The 24,381-nt window shown below is 45.8% G+C and overlaps 1 protein-coding gene across 6 annotated transcripts in view; it reads left to right on the top strand.

Moving 5' to 3' along the window:
* Positions 1 to 1,220: 1,220 nt before the first annotated feature.
* LOC111848817 (uncharacterized) overlaps positions 1,221 to 24,381 on the top strand; it is a 36,500-nt gene continuing 13,339 nt past the window's right edge. The window contains exons 1-3 of one of the 6 annotated variants that reach the window (XR_002839397.2): positions 1,221 to 1,323; positions 2,005 to 3,917; positions 6,686 to 7,317. Coding sequence is in view for 4 of the 6 variants with exons in the window: in XM_023821120.2 (XP_023676888.2) it covers positions 2,009 to 3,862 (1,854 nt within the window). In the remaining 2 variants the exon portion in view is untranslated. Of the gene's footprint in view, positions 1,324 to 2,004; positions 5,853 to 6,685; positions 7,318 to 24,381 lie in introns of those variants that run through there. The other 5 variants (XR_002839396.2, XM_072699846.1, XM_072699847.1 and 2 more) reach the window with 5 other exon arrangements.

Below are 24,381 nucleotides of genomic sequence, written 5' to 3'. Positions count from 1 at the left end.
TTGGAGTTATCTTTGCCCCATAATTCCACCACAGCAAATAGGGATCATCATGTCAATAACTCAGAATGCAAAGTCTTAAATGGAATGATTGCCAGTATCTTGCAACAGCTGATTATGGATCAGCTCATTGGATAGCACTTTTATGTTCATTAGTTCTAAATCTAAGTTGTCTCCTTATTTTTCCAACATATTGGATGCCACATTTGTTACATGCAAGAATGTAAACAACATTACTAGAGCTGCATGTTGTAAGTCTTTTTTTGCTAGTAAATGTGTTGACCTTTTTGCAGTTAAAACCAGTTGGTGAGAAGCATGATTTCAGCAAGAAAAGAAATCTGTAACATTGTTCAAGTGTCTCTGGTGGATGGAGGTTGTATATGTGCCTGCATGTATTAGTATGTCCCAAATATTCTTAGCTCTAGAAAAGGAGAAAAGTGGAAGAGAGTTAAAGCTCTCCTTACCAACATAACATTACCAAAGCACCCAACTAGTGAACAGGTAGTATAACATACACAAGAGAATGTTTTGAAAATCATCATCCATGAGGGGTATAGAGTGATAGGTTGAATAATGTACAAGAATATTTCTATCTGATAACTTGACAAAGTCCTAGGTATACATGCCTATCCCATTAAAGATTATCCATGTGTCCAAAAAAACTCACTTGGTGATTATTACATTCCATATTGAATTAAATTGAATCAATACAATTGTTGAGATACTGTGAAAAAGCCAGTTGGAACCATTCCAATTAGAAATAAGTATTTTCCAAAACACAATGAATTGCAAAAGTGTATTATTATGCTACACATATTGGTGTTCAAATCAACCCATTAAGAGATTTGCATAGTCAAGGGTGAAGCTTGTGCCCATAGCAGTACCAGGTATCTGGAGATAAAAATCTTTGCCATAAAGGAAATAGTTTGTTGTCAATACAGTGTCAGACATATCAACCAGTAAGTTAGTTGGAGGATTGTTCTCTGACCTTGTATTAAAAAATCTTTAAAGCACAGAGCCTGGATGAATGTGGGATATTGGTATAAAGACTAACTACAGAGAGGAGGGTTTTGAAGTCCCTGGTGTCTTTTAGATATGAAGGGAGCTTTTCAACTTATGGTCTGATGTGATAATCAACAAAATTGCAACAGTCATTTATCAAACACACACCAGACAAAAGAAAACATGGTTAAGAGTAGATAATTGGAATCAGAAGTCCCACAACCCCTTTGCTCTATGAGACATCCAATATAAAAAACAGGACGTGAATTTTGAAACATGAGTTTTCATCGAGCTTTGGTTCATCAGCTTGAAGTCTTATTACAGGTTAGTTGGTTATACTGTTTTAAAAAGAAATTATTTATGATAATTTTTTTATTAAAATGCATTTTAAAATTGTACACCAAGTATATTTTCAAGTCTGCCACTGTTTCATAAGTAATAAATGTAAAGCCTAAGCATGGAATTTGGGTTTCATGATCTTTAAAAGCTTTCAAAGATTATCTCAGAGATGCTCCTTTCTCATCCAGTTGATGCAGTGCTTTCCTAAATTTTTCAGTTAATCACCAAAAGACCAAGTCATATAAATTTGCCTACATCTTCACTCATCTTTCTGTGTAAGATAGCCAGTATGGATGTGCACATCAGCTGATATTGATATTCTATTTGATATTTAATATTTTCATTAATTATCCACAAAAAGGTTAATATTTAAAGATATGGGAAAAAATTGACAATAAAAGCAGAATTTAGTATTTTTTACATCTACAGCCCAAAAGATGTTCTTTTTAAATACCAAATAGGATGTAGTGCCATATTTCTAAGAAGAGTAAATTAAACCTTTTTTCCAGGACTACTTTGAATATACTTACAATCAACTGTCAAAATCAACATGCCAAATTCATGAATATATGTTTTATTCCTTATTCCTTAGTAACTGTAAATGAGGGATGAGAAGTTGAAGATTATTTATTGTCTCTGAATTCTATATTGTGACTCAATTCACAGGGTCATGAAGTCTTCTATCCTGTTCTTGTTTGGAGTGTTTCTGAGCTATGGCACCAGCTGCCCTGATGTCTGTGAGTGTACTGCAGAAGGCAGGGTGAGATGCAGTGGGAACTTTACAAATGTACCTTCGTTCATGCCTCTCCACACCTACTATGTGGAGTTGAAAAAAACCAGGATACAAAACCTAACTGATAGAAGTCTTCTTAACCTGCCTCTAGTACTTCGCCTCAGTATAACGCAGAACCCTCTCCAAGTAATCCACCCAGAAGCATTTTATCCTGTACCTCAGCTTCTTTCCCTGAAGTTATCTTTCAACAAAATCTCTAATCTGTCAAGCCAGGTTTTCAGTAATCTTGCCAGTCTTGAACAATTATACATTGATAACAACAAATTGGATTCTCTAAAGCCAGAATGGTTTGACACACTCACAAATCTAACTCAGCTGGATGCCAGCAGAAACTTTCTCACTCATCTGGATAGAAATATTTTTGAAAAACTTACCAAGCTATGGTTCCTAAACCTAGGAAAGAATTTTTTGAGCAAATTACCGGATGGTGTGTTCAGCTCTTTAATTAATCTAGAGCACCTTCTTGTTTATGAAAACCAACTTGAGATTCTCAGTTCTGAAACCTTTAAAAGTCAAACCAAACTGCGTGTACTCAAACTTTTCAAAAATAGGATCAGTTGCATCCCACCTCAGTTGTTCTGGCCTCTGTCCAATCTTGAAATTCTTAGTATATCCTCCAATAAACTGCACTATTTCCCAGAAGAAACCTTTTACTCTCTACCTCATATCACCACACTCAATCTCTTTAAAAATCCTCTTGTATTCTTACCAGATCAACTCATTGGACACATGCCAAAACTTAAGGAATTTATCCTGTATTCTACTAATCTTATCACTGTACCAAATAATCTTTTTTATAATATGTCTGGATTGGAAAAACTCTCACTCAACTATAATCCAAAGCTGCATCACTTACCAAAGGATATATTCTGTTGTCTTCCCAAACTTAGAAGGCTTTCTTTACAAAGAAATGACTTAGAGTTTCTGGATCCTGATCTTTTTGTTAACCTGAGTAATCTTTCTACACTGATTATTCACTCCAACAAGCTTCACCAGCTGTCAAACAACATTTTTCACAGTCTTACAAAGCTTTCAGAAGTTCAACTGCATGGGAACCATTTTAAAAACCTTCCTAGCAGTGTTCTTTCCAGTGTAGTTGCCCTAAGGAATGTCTCCCTGAAAGACAACCCATGGAATTGTAACTGCAGGATTCTTGACCTTGCAGGATGGATAAGTCACCATCGGACTTTGGTTCAAGATTATGAGCATGTTTCCTGCTATATACCATCATATTTATTGGAGAAAACAGTTGGCTCAATGAACTCTATATTACTCCAGTGCGAAGTCACCGAAAACCCTCCCATTAAAATTAGCAGTACAACCTCTAGTACTTCACCCTCAGTACAAACATCATCTCACAGCTTCCAAGTTGAGGGTGACCAATTGACAGACATAGTTATCATTAGTATTTGGAAGACTACCTCAGCAACTCCACAAATGTCATCATCCATGGACTTGGTCCATCAGTCCACAACTGAGGATTCTCTGTCATACAGCCCTTCTTATACTTTTTATGACACAGTCATTCTTGAGGCAGAGCCAGATATCGTGCATAATAGCCGCCTGAATCGCTTGGTTTTTCTGTGGACACTACCCACCAGTGGCACCTACAGTAAATTTCTAATTTCTTTGCAAATCTTATTGATAACTATGGGGGCTGCTTTGATTGTGGCAGGTGTCTGCGTATTTCAGTATGTGCAGAGCTTCACTGAAAAGTTCAATCATGTTTAAATCTGATGATTGGAGAAGCAAAGGAAGGAGTTGGACCGAAGAGAGGTTTGCGAAGGTATCAGTAGCTTTTTGGAGAACAGAATAAATAATTTTTTATTATATTACTGTGTATTTGTATCTAAACTAATGTTAAAATTTTGAGGATTTATATATTCATTTATTTATATGCATAAACACACAAAAAATGTAAAGGCGGCACATATTAAATAATGTACTGGTTATACTGCATGGTATTATGTTTACATCAAACTGTCACAACTGATAAAAAAATGTAGAAAGTTAGAATTTGAACACATTTAATGAGACATATGAATTTGCATATGAAATTCTTTGCAGATGTAGTGTGTATATATACAATCATATATTCATTATATAATTGTATAAATATAGATAATTAGCAGTAGCACCTTAACTCAGTAGGTAAGCTCTGTTGCTTCAAATGTCCACCATTCTCTGTGTTGAGTCTGTGTATTTTCACTTTGTCATGTAGGTTTCTGATTTCCTCCTGTAGTCCAAAGACACACAGTTAAGCCAAATGGCATCTTTAGATTGCCAGTATTGTCTGATGATTTGTGTGTAAGTGCCCTGCGGAGGACTGGCATCCCATCCAGCGTGCAGCCCAAGTTTGTGCTCTGTGCTGCCTGGCTCTCTGTAACCCTGATCAGAATAACTGGTTAGAGGCTCAGTTGTCCTTTTCAATTTTTCCATTATCATGTGCTTTTTGATGCTTTGTATTTCGTATACAAAAATTATGATCAAATATACAGAGTAAATACAAATTCCTGTACATAATTCATGTTTACTTCTACACACACACACAAATGTTTGTATTCATATCTTTGTGAGGACTCTCCATTCAATTCTATGGGAAAAACTCTAATCCCAACAATGCCAACCTTAACCCATACCCAGGCCTAACCTTAAACATTAAAGAACCAAACAAAATATAAGACTTGGCATTTTTAGGTTTTCTATTGCATTCACTGATTTTTTATAAAATTGAGGTTTATGTTGTGGGGAACTTAAAAATGTCCTGATAAGCTAAAATGTAACAGATTTTTCCACATTGTTGGGGCATCTGGTCCTCACAATGTAATATAAACATAATCTACACAAACACACACACATACATATATGAATCTGAATTCAAATTAATTCTAACATGAATAGAAGAGATGCATTTTAATCAAATTTCCTAAGTAAACACTATGCCACATCACAAAATAAATAATTTAAACAAGAAATTAATACTTCCTGTTCCAACATGACTGCACACCAGTGCACAAAGCAAGGTCCATAAGGACATGGATGAGCAAGTCTGATGTGGAGGAACTTGACTGGCCTGCATAGAGCCCTGACCTCAACCGGACAGAACACCTTTGGGATGAATTAGAGCCAGGCCTTCTCATCCAACATCAGTGCCTCACACATGCTTGTCAGGGTCAGCTCCTGTCGTCTCAGTCTCTTGTGTCCCTTCGCTGGCCATCCTGTCCCTCCTGTCAGTCTTTGTGTTTCCCCTGTCCCCTGTCAACCACATGGCTCAACGTGTTGAGCATGTGGCTACCTCCAAATCCTTTTGTCGCGTGTTTGAAATCCCCCACCTCTGTTTTTGTATTTTGTTCCCTAGTATTTCATTGTATGAGTTTTTCTAGTTCCTGTGTCTTGTGATTTGTATTTGGTTTTGGTTAAATTCTATGTGCCCATGCTTGTGTTTCTACCTGTTATTCCCCTAGTGTAGTTTCTGTTTCCTTTCTGTTAGTCTTAGTTTTCCCCTCCTAGTTCACTGAATTAATTGGTTCCACCTGTTGCCTGTTCTTGTGCCTGCCCTTGTGTGTTATCCTGATTGCTCGTTGTCTTCCACCTTCCCCAATTGGTTAATTGTTTGTCTCACTCCTGCTGTATCATTACCCAGTTCAATTTTCCTATTTAAGTTCCAGCCTGAGTTGAGTTCACCAGTGGTTCATTGTTTGTTGTAGTTTTGCTGTTAGAGGTATGTACTTTGGATGTTCTGTTATTGCCCTGCCCTGCCCTGCCCTGCCCTGCCCTGCCCTGCGCCTTTTTGAAGTCAGTTTTCTTATCCCTCTTAGTTCTGACCCCTTGGGGTCTATTTTTGTTTGTAGTGTTTTCGGTTTTGTTAAATAAAACCCTTCTGTTCCGGTGAGCCACAAGTGGGTCAACCACATTTCTGTTCCAACCTGCACTATGCCTCGTTCTCACACCAAACCTGTCCAGATCCATAACACATGCTTTCCTGTAAAAATGGTTGAAAATTCCTATAAACACACTCCTAAAACTTGTGGACAGCTTTCCCAGAAGAGCTGAAGCTATTATACTGTAGCTGCAGAGGCTGGGACAACTCCATATTAAAGCCTATGTATTAAGAATGGGATGTCATTAAATTTCATGTGTGTGTAAAGGCAGGTGTCCCAATACTTTTGGCAACATAGTGTACATAATTCATCCCGAAGGAAATTTAAGGCTAGGATGACATGACAGGGTTTCAGGCACCTTGGAGAGGTCCACCATCTTGCAAAAATGCCTACAAATGTTGCCAAATAGACTGGAGTTGCCAGATATATCAAGATATTTCAGATTAGATCCAAGAACTGTCAAATACTGTATAACAAATTGTTCTCTAATTTTGATTCCATGCCTTTGAATTTTTTGTTTATACCATTTGTTTTATGATGTGGCATAGCCTTCACTGATGAAATATAATTAAAATATGTCTTTTCTAGTCATGTTAGAATAACTTTGAAATTGGATAAGCTGTGACTTTGTATATTACAAAAATGTCTCCTGTTCTTTTGATCGCCACTGTAGATGATTTCCAAAGAAATTCAGGAGAGCCCAGCTTCTGTTACAAAGCGTCCAGGGAAGCAGAAGCAGGGAGACGAGGAACAAGGGATTTATGGTGATCGACAAGGCAGGACACAAAACAGATGTATGACTTCACAACAATACAATGACAGAACTAGGGAAACATACTCTGACTTGGACTTAAATACACTAAACTAATGAAAACAACTTGAAACAGCTGATGACACGGGGATTCCATACGAGGTTAACGAGGGGGACGTGGCACACAAGACGATTGGAGAGCGGGGTATGACCACTTCAGGAAGGAGTTCCTCACTGTCCTGCAAATTCCATGGACTGTTTTAGGGTGGGGCCATGAGCCATCCCTTCATTTGCCTACAGACTGTTTTGCCATATTATACATGTGGAAGCAACGTGCACAACACAGCTTTTGCGGGAACAGTGGTGGTGATACTTGAGATGAAGTGATATGATCTGTCTGACTTAAACTGTGTGAAGAACAGGAATACAAACTGATCCAGCCTTTTTTTGAAGTATTTCAAGGAAGATAAAGCTCCATTCAACATCAAGCAGAAGAAGCAGGAGAGATAGGACAAATGTCTGTTTTTCAGCTTCCCCAACAGCCAGGAGAGAGAGTAAGTTGCAGAATATACCTTAAAATAAGCATGACCAATTTCAAGAAAGCATCCATCTAATTATATTGCTCTCCTACAGAAACCACAGAAATGTAATTTACAGGTTTGTTATATGAAGTCTGCGGTAGGTGTGATATATTGGAAATATTTGGCAATTGTCAAAGTGGAAATTTAATGAGCCTGAAATATATGTGTGAGTGTGCATGTATCTTTGCATTTATATAATTTTTCTAATTTATATAATATAATATATATATATATATATATACTGTAAATACACACACACAGTGTCCTCGACAATTATTGGCACCCCTTGTAAAAATTTGTAAAAAGGGTTAGAAAAAATCTTTTGGTGAAGTACAGTAGCTTCATCTCACACTGGAAAAATTAGAAAAATCCAGTCTTTCATTTAAATAAATGTAATCAAAGACAAACACATGGGTAATGGGTATAAGAAGTAGCTATTCATCTGAAAATGCCCATTATTACTGATGGGGCAAATAGAAAGTGGAACTGTTACAAAGCTTCCTGGAAGAGGACACAAGTGTAGGATCACGCAGGCCCCACAGCCAGTATTTTATGGCCGCTGAGGGAGTGAGTCGGCCATGCCAAGATCTCCCTCCGTACCTCTTTGACCCAGGGCCCCTCTCCAGGAAGCCGAAGCCCGCATTCCAATGTTTATGGCCCTCAAACGGAGGACCCAGATAGTGGAAAGGGGGGGAGATCCTGCATCTCTCTGGAGTGGGACAAAGCTAAAATCATATGCCATCTATTGTGTATTTGATTGTGTGTTATCCTCACTATTAGTTGGCATCATTACTGTAAACTTGGTGGATGTGTATGTGTCAGTCACAATTGTCTTTTATTTTTCTTATGAATGTCCCATTGTATCTTTGCCACTTGGACAATTATATACATATATATATATATATATATATTAATAGGCACAGATAGGTAAACACTGGGGTTATCCAACCACGTGCTCACACCTCTCTCAGAGAATAGGGGAAATGAGTTTAAGTGGTGTAACCAAGTAGGTAGAAATGTTTGAGCACATAGTTATTTAGTTAATAGAACTAAGGAAGGCCCCCACCCCTCACCAAAAGGGGGGGGGAAGGGGTAGAAATGCGGTTGCTTATCTATGCCTTACAGTCGTAAATCAGAGATTCGCGCTCTTTTCCTGCCTCCCTTTGTCTGAAAGAGACTATGCAATGTATGTGAAAACTTGTGTACTGAACCCCTTTTTAATAGCCCGATTTGCTACATTTTATAATTTGGCAATGTATAATCAACCCTGTTCTTTTACTGAAGTAAAGAAAGTTACCCAAGCCATCCTTAATTAGGACACACTGTATGCAATGGGGTACAGCTTCAGTAAAATATACCTGAACTTGTCACAGCTGTGAGGTATGCCACCTAGCCATGTATTCTGTACATTGATGGCAATAATAAGCATGCACCTCATAAGAGGAATTATAAATTAATCAATGAAAATTAGCAAAGGTTTGGATCAAAGGTGGAATATCATGTTTGGTATCAATGTCATCCTAAATTATGTCCGAATATGAATCCGGGGACGGATTACTACACAATTGAACCTATCCAAAGCTAAATTACTGAATTAAAATCAGCACAAAATTTGGCAAAAGACCACCATAAATCTATGGTGCCATTCGGGGAGCCTGCAACCGGCCCCTCGGATCCAGGTACCAATTCTCATTGGGTATGAGTTGGACCCTGGGTCATGAATATTCATGGGACCCATGGGGCATAAAAACCTCACACCCAGAGAATCAAGAGAAGGAGGAGGAAAAGAAGTCATCGAAAAACGTCATCGAAAAAGGAGAAGAAAACGTAAAGCCTCCAATCCAAGACTGCGGGAGAAACTACGCGCGGAGAAGATTAAATCTACCATCGAAACTACGAAGCCTCTTCGCCGCGAGTTTCAACAAAAGACAAAGCTGATCCCCGCTGCAATCACGTAAACTCACCGACAACTCTCTAATAAGCAACTAGTACCGGCTGATCTACGCCGAAATCTGGGTTGCCTGTTTAGATCCTAGGCTTGCCGTTGCAGAACAGTATTTAATCAAAGCTTATCACTGTTTCCTACTGTAAATCCATTTTCCGTAATTTCGTTATTGTGTTTGTACGTATTATGTTATGTTTAATGTTTGTCCTGTTTTAGTGTAGTATTAGAATAAACTCATGCTGTTCACATTTTAAATCTCCCTCTCTGTGCTTACAATAAGTCACTTTATTGGTCTGAATCCCGTTACTGAGCTTTGAAGTCCCACTCGCGTCCTCAAGTATCGCGAGACTCTCTCTTTGGCCAAGAGCTGAGTCGCTAGGTTACAGAAAGAAGCTAACCCGGTGGACGGGCAGCTATCTTTAGACTGAGTAGTGATACCAACGAATGAATTCCATTCACATTCTGGATTTAAATCATCCAGCTCTTTACCAAGTGGGACTAATATAAAGACTGTGATATCGGAACAACAACTCAAACCTAATATTCCGTATTTAATTGTGTATGAATTAATAATTAATTAATTCATAATCAATTCCCCTGAACATTGGTGGGAAACCATCCCCATTTGAGCTGTTCAATTCCTACATAATTGGTGGAGAATGCGGGCACCGATTTAAACTTATTGTGAGCACAAAATTTAAACTTTTACAAGCAGACAGTCGAATAGGCATTACTGTTAACGGATTGCATTGGTTGACGATTGAGCGAACCGCAGTCAAAGGCATCAGAACGGAACTACGCGGGTTCCCTACTGTGCCTTACTAGTAGTAGTTTGTTTAAATTTTGCGTTTTATTTAAGCATTTTATTTTAGGTTTCGTTTTCTTAACTGCAGTAAACGCTTATCCTATATCTGACGAGATTCTCAGGTATAGTGCGTTGTTTCCAGGATAGATTCGGACGAGGTTCTCCGTCTCTAACATCCTGCCAGAGATCTCTAAATTAGCCAATAGGAATTTTTGTTACGAGGATCTAACCTGAATTCCATTGTGCTTAGACTCCCTGAGTTAAGACCGATAGCGTAGCTAACTATCCTCTTACTCATACGTTTGTGCCTGCTTTAGGAAAGAGCAAGCTTAACGCCACCACGGGCAAATAGCCGGAGGGTGTGTGTGTTATTTAACGGGAGTCTGGTGCAGAAAACCCGCCGTGGTATAAGCACCATTCGCGACGTGACGCGACAGCACATTCGCTGCTTGGATCCGTCACCAAAAGGCAAGCGCCGCCTTGCTGTCGTAGTAAGGTTCAGAGGTCTTAAGCCGCGCACCGCGCAGACCATAGTGTGCTTGCATTAAAGGTCGATTTTCTAGCATTGGCAAACCAGCATTGTCTAGCGATCGCCTCGATTACGAGTGCCGTCCACGAACGCCACCGTAATCACATCTGGGTCGGATAAGGCCGCAGGCCTGCCCCGACGCCACTGCAGGGGTCACAAACGCCTCCCACCGAGGGAGTAACACCCCATAGAGCCTCTAGTGGGCCGGCCTGGAAGTACCACGCCATTTTGGATTGCGCCTCTAGGCGTCAACCATAGAAGTACAACGCCATTTTGGATCGCGCCTCTAGGGGTCAACCATAGGAGTGCTACGCCATTTAAATTGCGCCTCTAGTGGTCAGCTCCGAAAACACTGAATTGGATCCAACGGCATTGTACTCTGAGCAGAGGTCAACCATAGGACTACTTTTATGTAACTTGGTGGCATCTAATTAGTTAATTGTTACACAATCAACTTGTGTTTATGATAAATTAATTAGAATCTCATTTGATTTAATTTTACTTTTACTTTCCCTGTTTCATTTTAATTTGGGCTTTTCACATTTTATGATTTTAATTGCTCCCTTCCCCCACACAAGGACTTATGCAAGGGTTGAATTAAATACATAAAATCAATAATAATAAATCAGTTACTTGCCCTACCACCTCAGGCAGCGGTTGGGGTTCTGAGTGTGATCAGTCAAGCTTTTCCGGTACTGGGTGTTTACCATCCGCTCTAATTGGTGGAGCTTGTCCGAGTTGCTGCTGTCACTGCTTGCGATCTTACAGTTTGTCAGAACTGAAAGGGAAGTTCTCAGCAATTGGATGCCCAAAAGCGCGCCAGCTGGGCTGCACCCACTGACTCATTAAGGGCAAGGTTGGCAGGTATCTCGGGAGGTCATTACAAGTTTGAGCAGGACCTCGTCTAGGGCAAAGTTCAGGAGAACAGCCCTAGCTTGGACTCTCAATCGGTTGGGTGACACCCGAATGCCGTTGCGCCGTCTCTTGTTCGAGTCAGGGCCAGGCAGTGCGCCCAATAAGCTGAGCCCCACCTGGGTTGTCTCAGTTGTGCGTACAGAACACGCCCTTTCCAAGTTGACATTGCTGGGGATCGGGGGAGTGGGAGCCGGGCTCGGGCCTGCTTGGCTAAGATTGAGCTGTGGGACGTACCTGGTCCGGGAGAGACACCTGACAGCATTCAAACCCCTCCACTCCAGTAAATAGCTTAACACCGCGACACACCGCATAAAGGCAAGCAGAACAGAACCTGCCAATTTTCCCTCTTCTGGTTAAATCTGATCTGCAACAGCAAGCCAGGTTTTGAACGCGGTCCCACTGCTATTGCTGCTGGAAATTCTCCTTGTTCCCCCAACTTCCCTTCTTTCTCTTGACAGCCCATCAGTAGTCACACACACGGCCGGTGGTGTGACTCCTTCCAGACTTAGCTGTCGTTTCTTCTTCCTACCACAGACGCTCACAGGGAACAACTTTTCTTTATTTATTTTGTCTGGGTAACCAGTTCGTGGTTCAATACACCCGCCCTGTTACCCATTGACGGGCCCTAGTCCTATTTGTTTTCTTTTCCTTTCTTTGATTTGTCACCTCAGTTTCAGGTAGCAGGCCACCCGCCTAGCCCATACCCGTCTGAGAGCAACAGACCTCTAGTGTCACCCTTCAGTTAATCAAGTCACTATGGCCCACAGAGAAAGCCCCCTGGACCAATGGAAAGCCTTAGGCACCTGGCTGGACGTCATGACTGGCGATTTCCTGCCCGGTCACACGGAGCTCATACAGGAAAAAGGCATGGACCAAATTGATGAGGACATTGCTGAACTCATGGCCACGCCCCCTACTCAGAAGCCCGGGAGCAAAGAGCTAACCAAAGTACTCGGCTCCCTAGCACACAAGCTTCTAGCCAGGCTGATGATGGGTGAAGAAGAAACCTCCCGCCTCCAGGAACAGGTGCAAATCCTCGAGCAACGGGATGGAGACACCCGAAGACTACTGGCTGAGAGTCATCAAGATGCTATCCAAGCACAAGATCGCATCGAGAAGTTGGAGCAAGAACTCCAGCAAAAGAGGACCCCATCCCCAGAGGGGGAGGAGACCATAGAAGATGACACACATAAACTCAATGAAGAGCTTCAACAAGCCCTGGAAGAGCTCCGAGTTCAGGCTGATCAACGAGAACAGAAAGCCAAAGCCACCCGAGAGGACCTCACGGCCAAACTCAACCAGGTTGAAACCCTGTTGGATAGAGCCCACAAAGAGCTCCAGGAAAGGAACAACCGAATCCAATCCCTGGAGGACCATCGGGGAGAAGCCCAAAGGCAAGTCCGCGAGCTCAGGCACCAGGTGACGGACCTCCGAGAACAGCTCAGTGACGCTAAGAGGAAGCACCAGGCTGATGCTACGGAACTTGACCAGTTGAGCCAAGAACTCGAATGGGCGCGCGCAACGAAGGCAGAATATGAAACGCCGTACAACCCAGCAAGAGCACCAGGGTCCCCTCCTGCCACACTACCGCCCCCAAGGCAGTTGTATCCGGCTCCCGTAACTACTCACAGGGGGGAATCTCCACCCCACCTATCCAGCAACTTCAAGGAACCAAGCGCCTGGAGGGCCCATTTCAAGGGAGACTCCCCAGACGGCACGAGCCTACCAAGACCAGTCCCTCACTACCACAGACTCACCACCAAAGAGCTGGATAAGGTAGCCCGGAACGTGAACAAGTTCACCCCTGACCCTACGGGCGGCCACGACATACATGCCTACTTACAAGATGTTGACTTCCACCTCCAAAGGCTGGACAATGTGACCCATGAAGATAGACTCTACCTCATCAGGATCACCTCCAGCCTAGAGGTCCGCAGCTTCTTGGATCGACAGCCAGATCAAGTCAAGATGGACCCCAAGCTGCTACATGAAGCACTGACTCGAGAATTCTCTGATCCAGAGTCAGAACAAGGTCTTACTACGGCACTCGACGTCAGACAGAGTAGACAGGAAACGTCCCAAGTCTACTACAACCGCTTACGGCGAGCCTACTTCGGGTCCAAAAATGAGCCAGGCATGGAAGAAGATGTAAACTTCAAGATTCTCTTCCTCCGGAATCTCCATCCCACCGTGAATCATCACATCGGGCTCATGGCGTGCCCCCACACCATGACCAGCCAGCGGCTGCGAGACTTGGCAATCAAGGCCTATAACAAGCAACGAGCAGCAACAACAGAGAAACCACCCAAGCCTACCACAGTGCTGAACCTGGTGACGCAAGACCACAGCCTACCCTTAGAAGGTGGCCACTCTCAACCCCCTGCTCCAACCCGTAACCATGGTTGGAAGGTCACGGGCCCCAGAGAGCGATACCCCAGCTCACGCCCTCAGCAGGCAAAGACCCAGCCAGGTCAGTGGGAGAAACAGCGCCACCATAACAAGGGCAAGCCACAAGCACGGGATTCGTGGAACAAGACGGAAGACCGGCGTCCTAACTCCGGCTCTCCCCCGAGACCGCGAAGAACCCTACCACGGAACCAGTCCGATGGAACAAGGGATTTGGAACGGGATGCAAAGCCGGAACCGTCCAAGAAAGAGGAGGAGTCCGCCCTGCTTCAAATGCTGCGCGACTTCTTCGAACAGAATCCTCCCAAGAGTCCCAGGAATTTTCGAGAGAAAGATCCCAAGTGACTAGGACGAGAGGGCCAGTCGTCACCTGAACCCGCACCTGACCATACCCGTGAATTGCCCTGGCTTTCAACCCCAGGCAACGTTCGAACCCCACCGGTCATTCCTTTCATAACCAGGGAAGAAGCCCTGGCTCCAATAGAAAAACCTGCGGACTCACACCCCGTTGTCACAATTGATGTTGCTGCCCCCACCACAGAACCCAACCAGGGAGATGAGCCCTCGTCTGTGCCTGACAGCGTTGTTCTGGTGGTGTGTCGTGATTCGGAACACCAACCCGACGATGGCAACACCTCGCCAATCTCCGTCCAGGCCCCTGCACCGCGATTCCTGGGGGACTTGGTGGAAAGGGGGGTTGCCAAGAAGCTGTATCTATCCCTCACCCTAGAGGATGTGATCACCTTGGAGGCCCTCATCGACACGGCAGCAGACATCACGCTCATGTCTACCAGCCTCTTCCTACAGGTGCAACACCTAGCGGCTTGGGAGAACAAAACCCTCCAGCCCAAGAAGTGCTCCCTGGACGTGCAGGCTTATTCACCAATAGGCACCAGGATCGAACACATGATGCCACTCAACTTGTCCATCGGCCCAATGAACGTGATGCACCCCATATACATTTCCCAACTCGAATCCATCCCTCTCCTCATTGGAAAAGACCTCCTGAACCGGTTTGAGCCACTGCTGGACCTGCAGCGCTTAAAAATCTGGGCTCAGGTCCGAGAACCACTGCCCTTACCGGCATCCAACACCGTCATGGGAGAATGCCAAACCCTGGCTGTCTCCCCAGACTTCACTCCGCACCAAGGAAAAGACTCCCCTCCAGATCAGCGTCTCAACGCAGGAGACCCATACCAGCGGCATGACTCCTTCCTATGCAGCCTGGATCCTACGCCGGGACCCTATCGTCCCAAGGTCAGGGACGGCATTCGGCTCCAAGGCATGGAAGTCATGGACGTGGTGATGACTTTGGGGGTGGAAAAATCCGCTATTAGCCAGAAACTGTACGAGGAACTAAGGCAAAGAGACGTTCCCGTGCCACATGCCAGTAAAGCCTCGAGGTTCCCGCTGAGCACGGACCCGGAGTCCACTGTCTCAGCCACAGGCATCTGTGCCCTGGACCTCGTCTGGAACCAGCGATCTCTGAGGCATTACTTCACGGTCATCCCAAGTCTTCCACACTCGGTCCACATTGGTGCGGATCTACTGGTCAGAATGGCCATCCAAGTGGACACAATCAACAACGTCCTTTGGACCTCCCTACGGGGACAAATGCACCAATCCGAGGTGAACCTTGACAACCTCCGTTCAGGACAGACCATTCCGGAAGCATGCGCAATGGTCACCGAACGAACTGTGACACTCCCCGCATACAGGAAAGGCATCTCGATGCGCCTGAACATGCAGAAAGGCCAAACGCTAGACCACTCCATGGCCTTTTTCCAGCCGTCCGCCCAAGCAACGGAATTGGGACTCACCCTGGAGGCCATGCCGCTCCTGGAGGTAACAGGTCGGACAGTGTATGTGCTCGTCAATAACTGCACGGCAGCCGACATCACTGTACCCAGGGCAACCAGGGTAGGATGGCTCATCAGCCAACAGTTCCATGATTTTGACCTAGCACTTCCGGTGATTGGTCAGATCCCCACTAACTTGCTGACAGCCCAGCTGGACAGAGATCGGCTGTTCACAGCACCAACCGGCGCCATCGCCATTACTTCCACCGTACCGGTGACGAAGGAGGCGGTATGTAGAGTTGAACTCACAGATGAGCAACATCTCACAATTTGTGCCATAACCACAGACTCAGAAGCGGTCAAACCCCCAAATCAGTCGATGCCGAAGTCCACAGAGGAAATCAGTGAACCCTACACTGGATTTGAGGCGGAAGTACGGCAAATCCTCAAAGACGCCGACGCTATTGACTGTGATGAAGATCGCCAAAAGCTTCGTCAAGTCATCTATAAGTATAAGGACTTCTTCGCCAAAGATTCTCTGGACTGTGGACTCACGGACATTCACACGGTCCGCATCCCCACTCGACCAGGGGCCCCGCCAACATTCGTGAAGCAGTACAAGATACCCATCGCTTCATACGAGCCTGTGCAGGACATCGTCGATGCCATGTTGGAAAAGGGGGTCATCCGACCATGCAACAGCACATACTCAGCCCCCATCTGGCCAGTTCTCAAACCGAATGGGAAATGGCGCCCCACCATCGACTACAGGAAACTGAACCAGCAAGTGCCTCTGTCCCGTTGGCCCATGACACAGCTGGAACAAGACCTCCCCAGAGTCGGTGGTGCCAGAATCTTCTCCACTATGGATGTGGCCTCAGGATTCTGGACCATCCCAGTGCACCCTGAAGACCAACATAAGCTGGCATTCACCTTTGCCAACAGACAATACACCTTCACCAGGTGCCCCTTTGGTTATGCCAACTCGCCGGCTGAGTTCAACATTTTCCTGAACAAGGCACTGCCTGACGCAAGAGCTCGAGGAAACCTTGTCTATGTGGATGACATTCTGGTCCGAAGCACCACAATGGACGCTCATCTGCTTGAACTTGACCATGTTTTAGGACAACTGGCTACAGCAGGTGCTAAAATTGCCCTCCACAAAGGCCAGTGGTGCAAAACCAAGGTCAATTATGTTGGCCTGTTGGTGGGCCCAAACGGTGTTGAGCCCCAGTCCAGCCGCACCCAGGCCATCCAGAACATCAAGGCGCCCTCTAACCTGTCAGAATTGCGCAGTTTCCTAGGGGTGTGCAACTACTCCAGACAGTTTATCGAAAACTACGCAGACGTTGCCAGACCACTGACCACCCTTCTGAAGAAGGATATCCCATTTCAGTGGACCACAGAACAAGAAGAGGCCATGACAGAACTGAAACGGCTTTTGTGCTCAGCACCCTGCCTGGCTTACCCAAACCCGGACAAGGAGTTCCACTTGGAAGCAGGCTTCTCGAAGGACTGTCTGAGCGCAGGGTTGTATCAAGTCTATGACCAAGACAGGCGTGTAGTTGCCTATGCCAGCAAAACCCTTCTGGCACCAGAACGCAAGTATTCCGATTGTGAAAAGGCACTACTCTGCACCGTTTGGGCAATGACGCATTTCTCCAACTACATTGGGGGACAGAAGACCATCATTGAAACTAACCATCAACCTGTCACGTTCCTCAACAGCCAGCGCATCAGAGATGGGGTGGTCACTAATTCACGCATAGCCACCTGGCTGATGACACTCCAGGGCCGTGACATCGACATCCGGTATGCCCAAACCCAAAAGCTACCCCTTGGGACAGGACTAGCTAGCTGCCAAAACTGCTCTCAGGATGAACCATTAGCAATCAGTGTCCCTGACCCACAGACGGTGATGGAGCCATCTCACCATCACTACTTTGATGAGAACGTCTGTAAGGACATGGCCACCGTTTATGTGGACGGGTGTGCTTTCAACCATCAAGGAAACCTGAAAGCCGGGGCAGGTCTCACATGGCTCCGAGACGATCCACTCCCACCACAGCAGTTCAAGCTGGGCCCCCGCACGTCACAGTATGCGGAACTAGCAGCGATTTTGATTGCCTTGGAATTGGCTGCCAAACAGGGCATAAAGGATTTGCTGATCTGCACGGACTCCAACTATGCACGACTCAGCTTCCTATGCCATCTCCCTCACTGGCAGCAGAATGGCTTCAAGACATCAGGTAACAAGCCAGTCAAACACCAGGAACTGCTGCAGACGTGCGACGCACTGATAACGTCGCACGACATGCACATTTATTGGAAAAAGGTCCGTGGTCACTCCAGACTCCCAGACCTGGACAAGACCTACAATGACCAAACAGATGCGCTCGCCAAAGCTGGAGCGTTGAACGGAGACCCGTGGGAGTTTCAAGCCCCCCCACCCAACCCTGCTGTGCATGCCATCACTCGCCGCCAAGCTCGTGAGCTGGCCTTGGCTCCAGCATCTTCCTTCCTGGACCTCGGCCCTCAGCTTACTGACTCAGACGTTGTCTCCCTCCAATCTGCTGATGCTGTGCTCCGCAAGATCTCCGATCACCTCCGCGACCCCGCCACCAACCCGATTTCGGCCACGGATCTCGATGCCTCCGCAGATCTCCGCGTCCTCATCCAACTCCTCGCCTTTCTGCGTCTGGTCAAGGGCGTACTTCTCTACGTCCCCAAGGATCACACTTCGCCAAGGCTCGTGGTCCCTCGGGACCAAAGGGGGGTGATGCTACTCTACGCCCATGACGCACCCTGCGCGGGACACCGCAATGCCAAAGCAACCTATCAAGCCCTCAATCAGGTAGCTTACTGGCCTAACATGCGGCAGGACGTGACAGAATACGTGAAAGGGTGTCTGGTTTGCTGCCAATTTCAGCCAGCAAACCCAAACCACAAGGCCCCTCTACAGCGCCGAGGAATCAACTTCCCGTGGTCAGATCTGCAGATCGACTGGGTAGGACCCCTGACGAGATCGACCCGGGGAAACAAGTATTTCCTGACTGTCACCTGCCAGTTCACCAAGTGGGTAGAATGCCTACCAGCACCCAATGACACAGCCCAGACAACGGCATACCTGCTCATGAACCATGTGTTCTCCAGATTTGGCCTCCCGCTGAAGGTCAACTCAGACCGAGGCACCCATTTCACTGCCGAAGTGATGAAGGACATCTGGAAACTTCTGGGCATCAAAGCACAGTTCCATATCAGCCACCACCCTATGGCATCCGGCCAAGTAGAACGGACCAACAGAACCGTAGTCGGTATGCTCAAGAAATACGTGGCATCAAATCAGAAGGACTGGGATGTAAAGCTACCGCTGGTACTCATGGCCATCAGGGCCACACCCCACAAGTCCACGGGAGTGTCACCCTTCGAACTAATGACAGGACGACAAATGACACTCCCTCTCCACCTCCTCTATCAAACAGGTGACCACAGCCTTGTCACAGCCTACACCACGCAGCAGTATCTGGACAGTCTGCACAAGCACCTAAGAGCTTCCTTCGCATTCGCCCAGCAGGAGTTGCAGAAGGCAGCAGAAGGCAGGAAAGCCTACTATGACCAGAAAACCTCACAGGAAGAACTCCAAGTGGGGGACAAAGTCTGGTACTACAACTTCGTGCAGCCGAGCAGTCGGAATTCCACACAACGACTCTCCAGGAAACTCCTGCCACGCTGGTCAGGACCGCATGAAATCGTGGACAAACTGTCCCCTGTAGCTTACCGTATTAAAATGAGCCGGGGCACTCCAGAAACATGCCTCAAGTGGGTTCACCGAAACCAAATCAGGCAACACCGAACCCAAGGAAGGCTGGGAACACCCACTGATCATTCCCAAGTGGACCGTGGTCAGGATCAAGCCAGCCTTTCCAAATAAACCACAGCCAACCTTCAACCTTAAATATGTCCCCAAGCTCAAAGGGACAAGGAAACTCAGATGAGTAGACTAAGGTGGTGAGCCTGACTACTGGTATCTGAGTGACATTAAGTTTTCTTTTTAACTATTTATTTCATTTGGTTGTTGTTTTTGGTAAGGACCTGGGGTGGCTCACGCGTGCCCGGGAAATTACTGAAGAGGATACGGTTATGCATTTTTATTTGTCCCGTCTATTTGATTTCAGTCGTTCCCTGGCTGAGTGTTAGGGTTTTCAAACTCTCTGTCCCCTCTGCACCGGTGTGCACAATCCTCTCACTATCCTACCCTCTTTCACTACTCCTTAACCCTACTCCAGAAGCTCAACCACCCGAGGCTCTGACCTAGCTCAGTGCCCCTCATAACACGACCTTTCATTGTCTACCCCCTGCCACTAGGAGGATGCTGACCCTGCTCCTGACGTTACTCTGGATGGGAAGAGCAAGGACCCAGTCTGAGACGGTTGTTCCTGGGCCTCCATCAGGCATCGTTTTGAGGGAACAACCGGGCCTATTGATTACCAACTGCCGTACCCACACGCAGAGGGTATTCGTCCGTCTCGACCCCTACGAGGTCTACCGAACCCATTACCCCAATGAAAAGCCCCAGGCTAGTTGGGCGGGTGTCAAGTGGACTCAGGACGCCCTTCACCACGCTGCTGCGGACACTACCTATATGTTGCAGCAGTTACAAAAGATGACTGTGACCCAAGCCGAATTAAGCGGTTCCAATCCCCGGCCAAAGAGGTTCCTGGGGGCGCTGCTAGGGGCTGCCGCAGCTGTAGGCACCCTTTTTAATATTGGGTTTACCACAGTCAATGCCATAAATTTAGCCACCGTACGGCGTCACGTCAGCGAATTGCAGGACGAAATTCCCAAACTTCAAGAACAGATTCGCGCCCAGAAGGAGGCGTCCCAAGCTATCGGTAAAACCGTGCAGGGCACCATCGTTGTGGTAAACACTCATAGTGTCATCCTCAACCAGACAGTGAAGGCCGTAAACCAACTTTTTCACGTTCTTCAGAATGACTATGCGCACACGCAAGTCGTTTCGTTGTTGATGGGGGACATGCTTCGCGAGATAAGTTCCTCTTTGGATAGCTTGGCCATGGGTAGAATACCACCGTACCTGGTGCCCTTGAGCCTAGTGCAAGATATCCTGGCCGGGGCCACACGGGGAGCTGTACAGTCCATACAAGCCCATTTAGCTTATTCACTGGGAAGCGCTATACCATTATACGTTGATCCCATTCTCCGGGAAGTAGCATTCCTCGTGAACCTGCCCATTATAGACCCAAACAGCATCTACCGTCTAAAGGACGTCATCAATGTGGGTTTCTGGCGAGGAGACACTTATGTCCGGCTCCATACCCCAGACGTGGTAGCTTATCATGACAGCAACCCTGAACTCTATCTGGCCCCAAATCTCCGCATGTGTACCCAAACCAAGGATATCCACTACTTGTGCCCCAGCAAACCTTTTGTCCGAGATAACACGGAAGGTATTTGTGGACTCGAGCCGATGAGGACTGACTCCAGTTGCGCGGCCGAGGTTACACCACGATCTCAAGTGTTTGGAACCCAGGCTGAAATCGTGGGAAGTCAGTGGCTCATTAACACTCCCTCCAAGACAGCCATGCTTACATATGACCAACATGACACTGCCACCCGCATTACACTCCCAAATCAAACGCTCTGGGCTAATGTACCTAAAGGGGCAATCCTCCATGTGGACGACTTAGCCCTATACCACCTGCCCACCGACACCTATGAAACAACGTTAGAAGTGTCCCCATTCTTCAAAGAATACTCCTTTGAGCTGGACCCTGCCTTAGAGCAACGCATCCAGTACGAGGGGACCCAAACCATAGACCTGAAGCCCCTCAACGATGCCCTGCAGGCTCTGACTCGACAACCGGTCGGATCAGCCCCGACCCTTGGCCAAACTTGGACTCTTGCAGACACTGTATTATGCATTGCTCTGGTCCTCGGCCAAGGGCTGACCCTCCTCCTGGCAGTCATCCTGTTCCGCCGTTACCGCGAGGTAAAAAGTCAGTTTGACAAATGCGCCACCGCTTATCCCAGATTGTTCAGGAACAGGAAACGGCAAACCGAACCTCCAGCTGAACAGGTTGGAGATCTCATCGAGGTAACTCCTCTGCCCCCCCGCAGGGATACTACCAATAGCGGGGACCCTTAGGCAACGCTCGAGAGCCGCAATCCCTGACCGCCATAAACCGGTGTTGTCCCCACTCACTCATGTCTCCAAAGCCTGATGCCAACGGTCGACTCCCTTCTACCATACTACCCAGGCTGTCAAAAGGATGGGAAGTTTCTGTGTCGTGTCTTGTGATGGTGATCCCTTTTAGCTCTTTGTCGCCTGAATGATGGCAGTGCCATAATCAGCCGAAAGGGGGGATATGTAGGATCACGCAGGCCCCACAGCCAGTATTTTATGGCCGCTGAGGGAGTGAGTCGGCCATGCCAAGATCTCCCTCCGTACCTCTTTGACCCAGGGCCCCTCTCCAGGAAGCCGAAGCCCGCATTCCAATGTTTATGGCCCTCAAACGGAGGACCCAGATAGTGGAAAGGGGGGGAGATCCTGCATCTCTCTGGAGTGGGACAAAGCTAAAATCATATGCCATCTATTGTGTATTTGATTGTGTGTTATCCTCACTATTAGTTGGCATCATTACTGTAAACTTGGTGGATGTGTATGTGTCAGTCACAATTGTCTTTTATTTTTCTTATGAATGTCCCATTGTATCTTTGCCACTTGGACAATTATATACATATATATATATATATATATATTAATAGGCACAGATAGGTAAACACTGGGGTTATCCAACCACGTGCTCACACCTCTCTCAGAGAATAGGGGAAATGAGTTTAAGTGGTGTAACCAAGTAGGTAGAAATGTTTGAGCACATAGTTATTTAGTTAATAGAACTAAGGAAGGCCCCCACCCCTCACCAAAAGGGGGGGGGAAGGGGTAGAAATGCGGTTGCTTATCTATGCCTTACAGTCGTAAATCAGAGATTCGCGCTCTTTTCCTGCCTCCCTTTGTCTGAAAGAGACTATGCAATGTATGTGAAAACTTGTGTACTGAACCCCTTTTTAATAGCCCGATTTGCTACATTTTATAATTTGGCAATGTATAATCAACCCTGTTCTTTTACTGAAGTAAAGAAAGTTACCCAAGCCATCCTTAATTAGGACACACTGTATGCAATGGGGTACAGCTTCAGTAAAATATACCTGAACTTGTCACAGCTGTGAGGTATGCCACCTAGCCATGTATTCTGTACATTGATGGCAATAATAAGCATGCACCTCATAAGAGGAATTATAAATTAATCAATGAAAATTAGCAAAGGTTTGGATCAAAGGTGGAATATCATGTTTGGTATCAATGTCATCCTAAATTATGTCCGAATATGAATCCGGGGACGGATTACTACACAATTGAACCTATCCAAAGCTAAATTACTGAATTAAAATCAGCACAAAATTTGGCAAAAGACCACCATAAATCTATGGTGCCATTCGGGGAGCCTGCAACCGGCCCCTCGGATCCAGGTACCAATTCTCATTGGGTATGAGTTGGACCCTGGGTCATGAATATTCATGGGACCCATGGGGCATAAAAACCTCACACCCAGAGAATCAAGAGAAGGAGGAGGAAAAGAAGTCATCGAAAAACGTCATCGAAAAAGGAGAAGAAAACGTAAAGCCTCCAATCCAAGACTGCGGGAGAAACTACGCGCGGAGAAGATTAAATCTACCATCGAAACTACGAAGCCTCTTCGCCGCGAGTTTCAACAAAAGACAAAGCTGATCCCCGCTGCAATCACGTAAACTCACCGACAACTCTCTAATAAGCAACTAGTACCGGCTGATCTACGCCGAAATCTGGGTTGCCTGTTTAGATCCTAGGCTTGCCGTTGCAGAACAGTATTTAATCAAAGCTTATCACTGTTTCCTACTGTAAATCCATTTTCCGTAATTTCGTTATTGTGTTTGTACGTATTATGTTATGTTTAATGTTTGTCCTGTTTTAGTGTAGTATTAGAATAAACTCATGCTGTTCACATTTTAAATCTCCCTCTCTGTGCTTACAATAAGTCACTTTATTGGTCTGAATCCCGTTACTGAGCTTTGAAGTCCCACTCGCGTCCTCAAGTATCGCGAGACTCTCTCTTTGGCCAAGAGCTGAGTCGCTAGGTTACAGAAAGAAGCTAACCCGGTGGACGGGCAGCTATCTTTAGACTGAGTAGTGATACCAACGAATGAATTCCATTCACATTCTGGATTTAAATCATCCAGCTCTTTACCAAGTGGGACTAATATAAAGACTGTGATATCGGAACAACAACTCAAACCTAATATTCCGTATTTAATTGTGTATGAATTAATAATTAATTAATTCATAATCAATTCCCCTGAACATTGGTGGGAAACCATCCCCATTTGAGCTGTTCAATTCCTACACAAGCTTATTTTGCCTCCAGATACAGTGAGGAGGATGGTAAGAGAGGCAATAAAATCCCTGAGGATCACTGTTGGTGAATTACAAGACAAAGTAAAATCTTGGGGTTACCACGTCTCCAAAACCACAATCTGATGCCACCTTCATTCAGATTATTGGGAAGGTATGCCAGAAAGAAGC

This window comes from Paramormyrops kingsleyae, chromosome 15 (assembly GCF_048594095.1).
Source record: "Paramormyrops kingsleyae isolate MSU_618 chromosome 15, PKINGS_0.4, whole genome shotgun sequence".
Lineage (NCBI taxonomy): Eukaryota > Metazoa > Chordata > Actinopteri > Osteoglossiformes > Mormyridae > Paramormyrops > Paramormyrops kingsleyae.
This window is presented reverse-complemented; position numbering and strand designations above follow the sequence as displayed.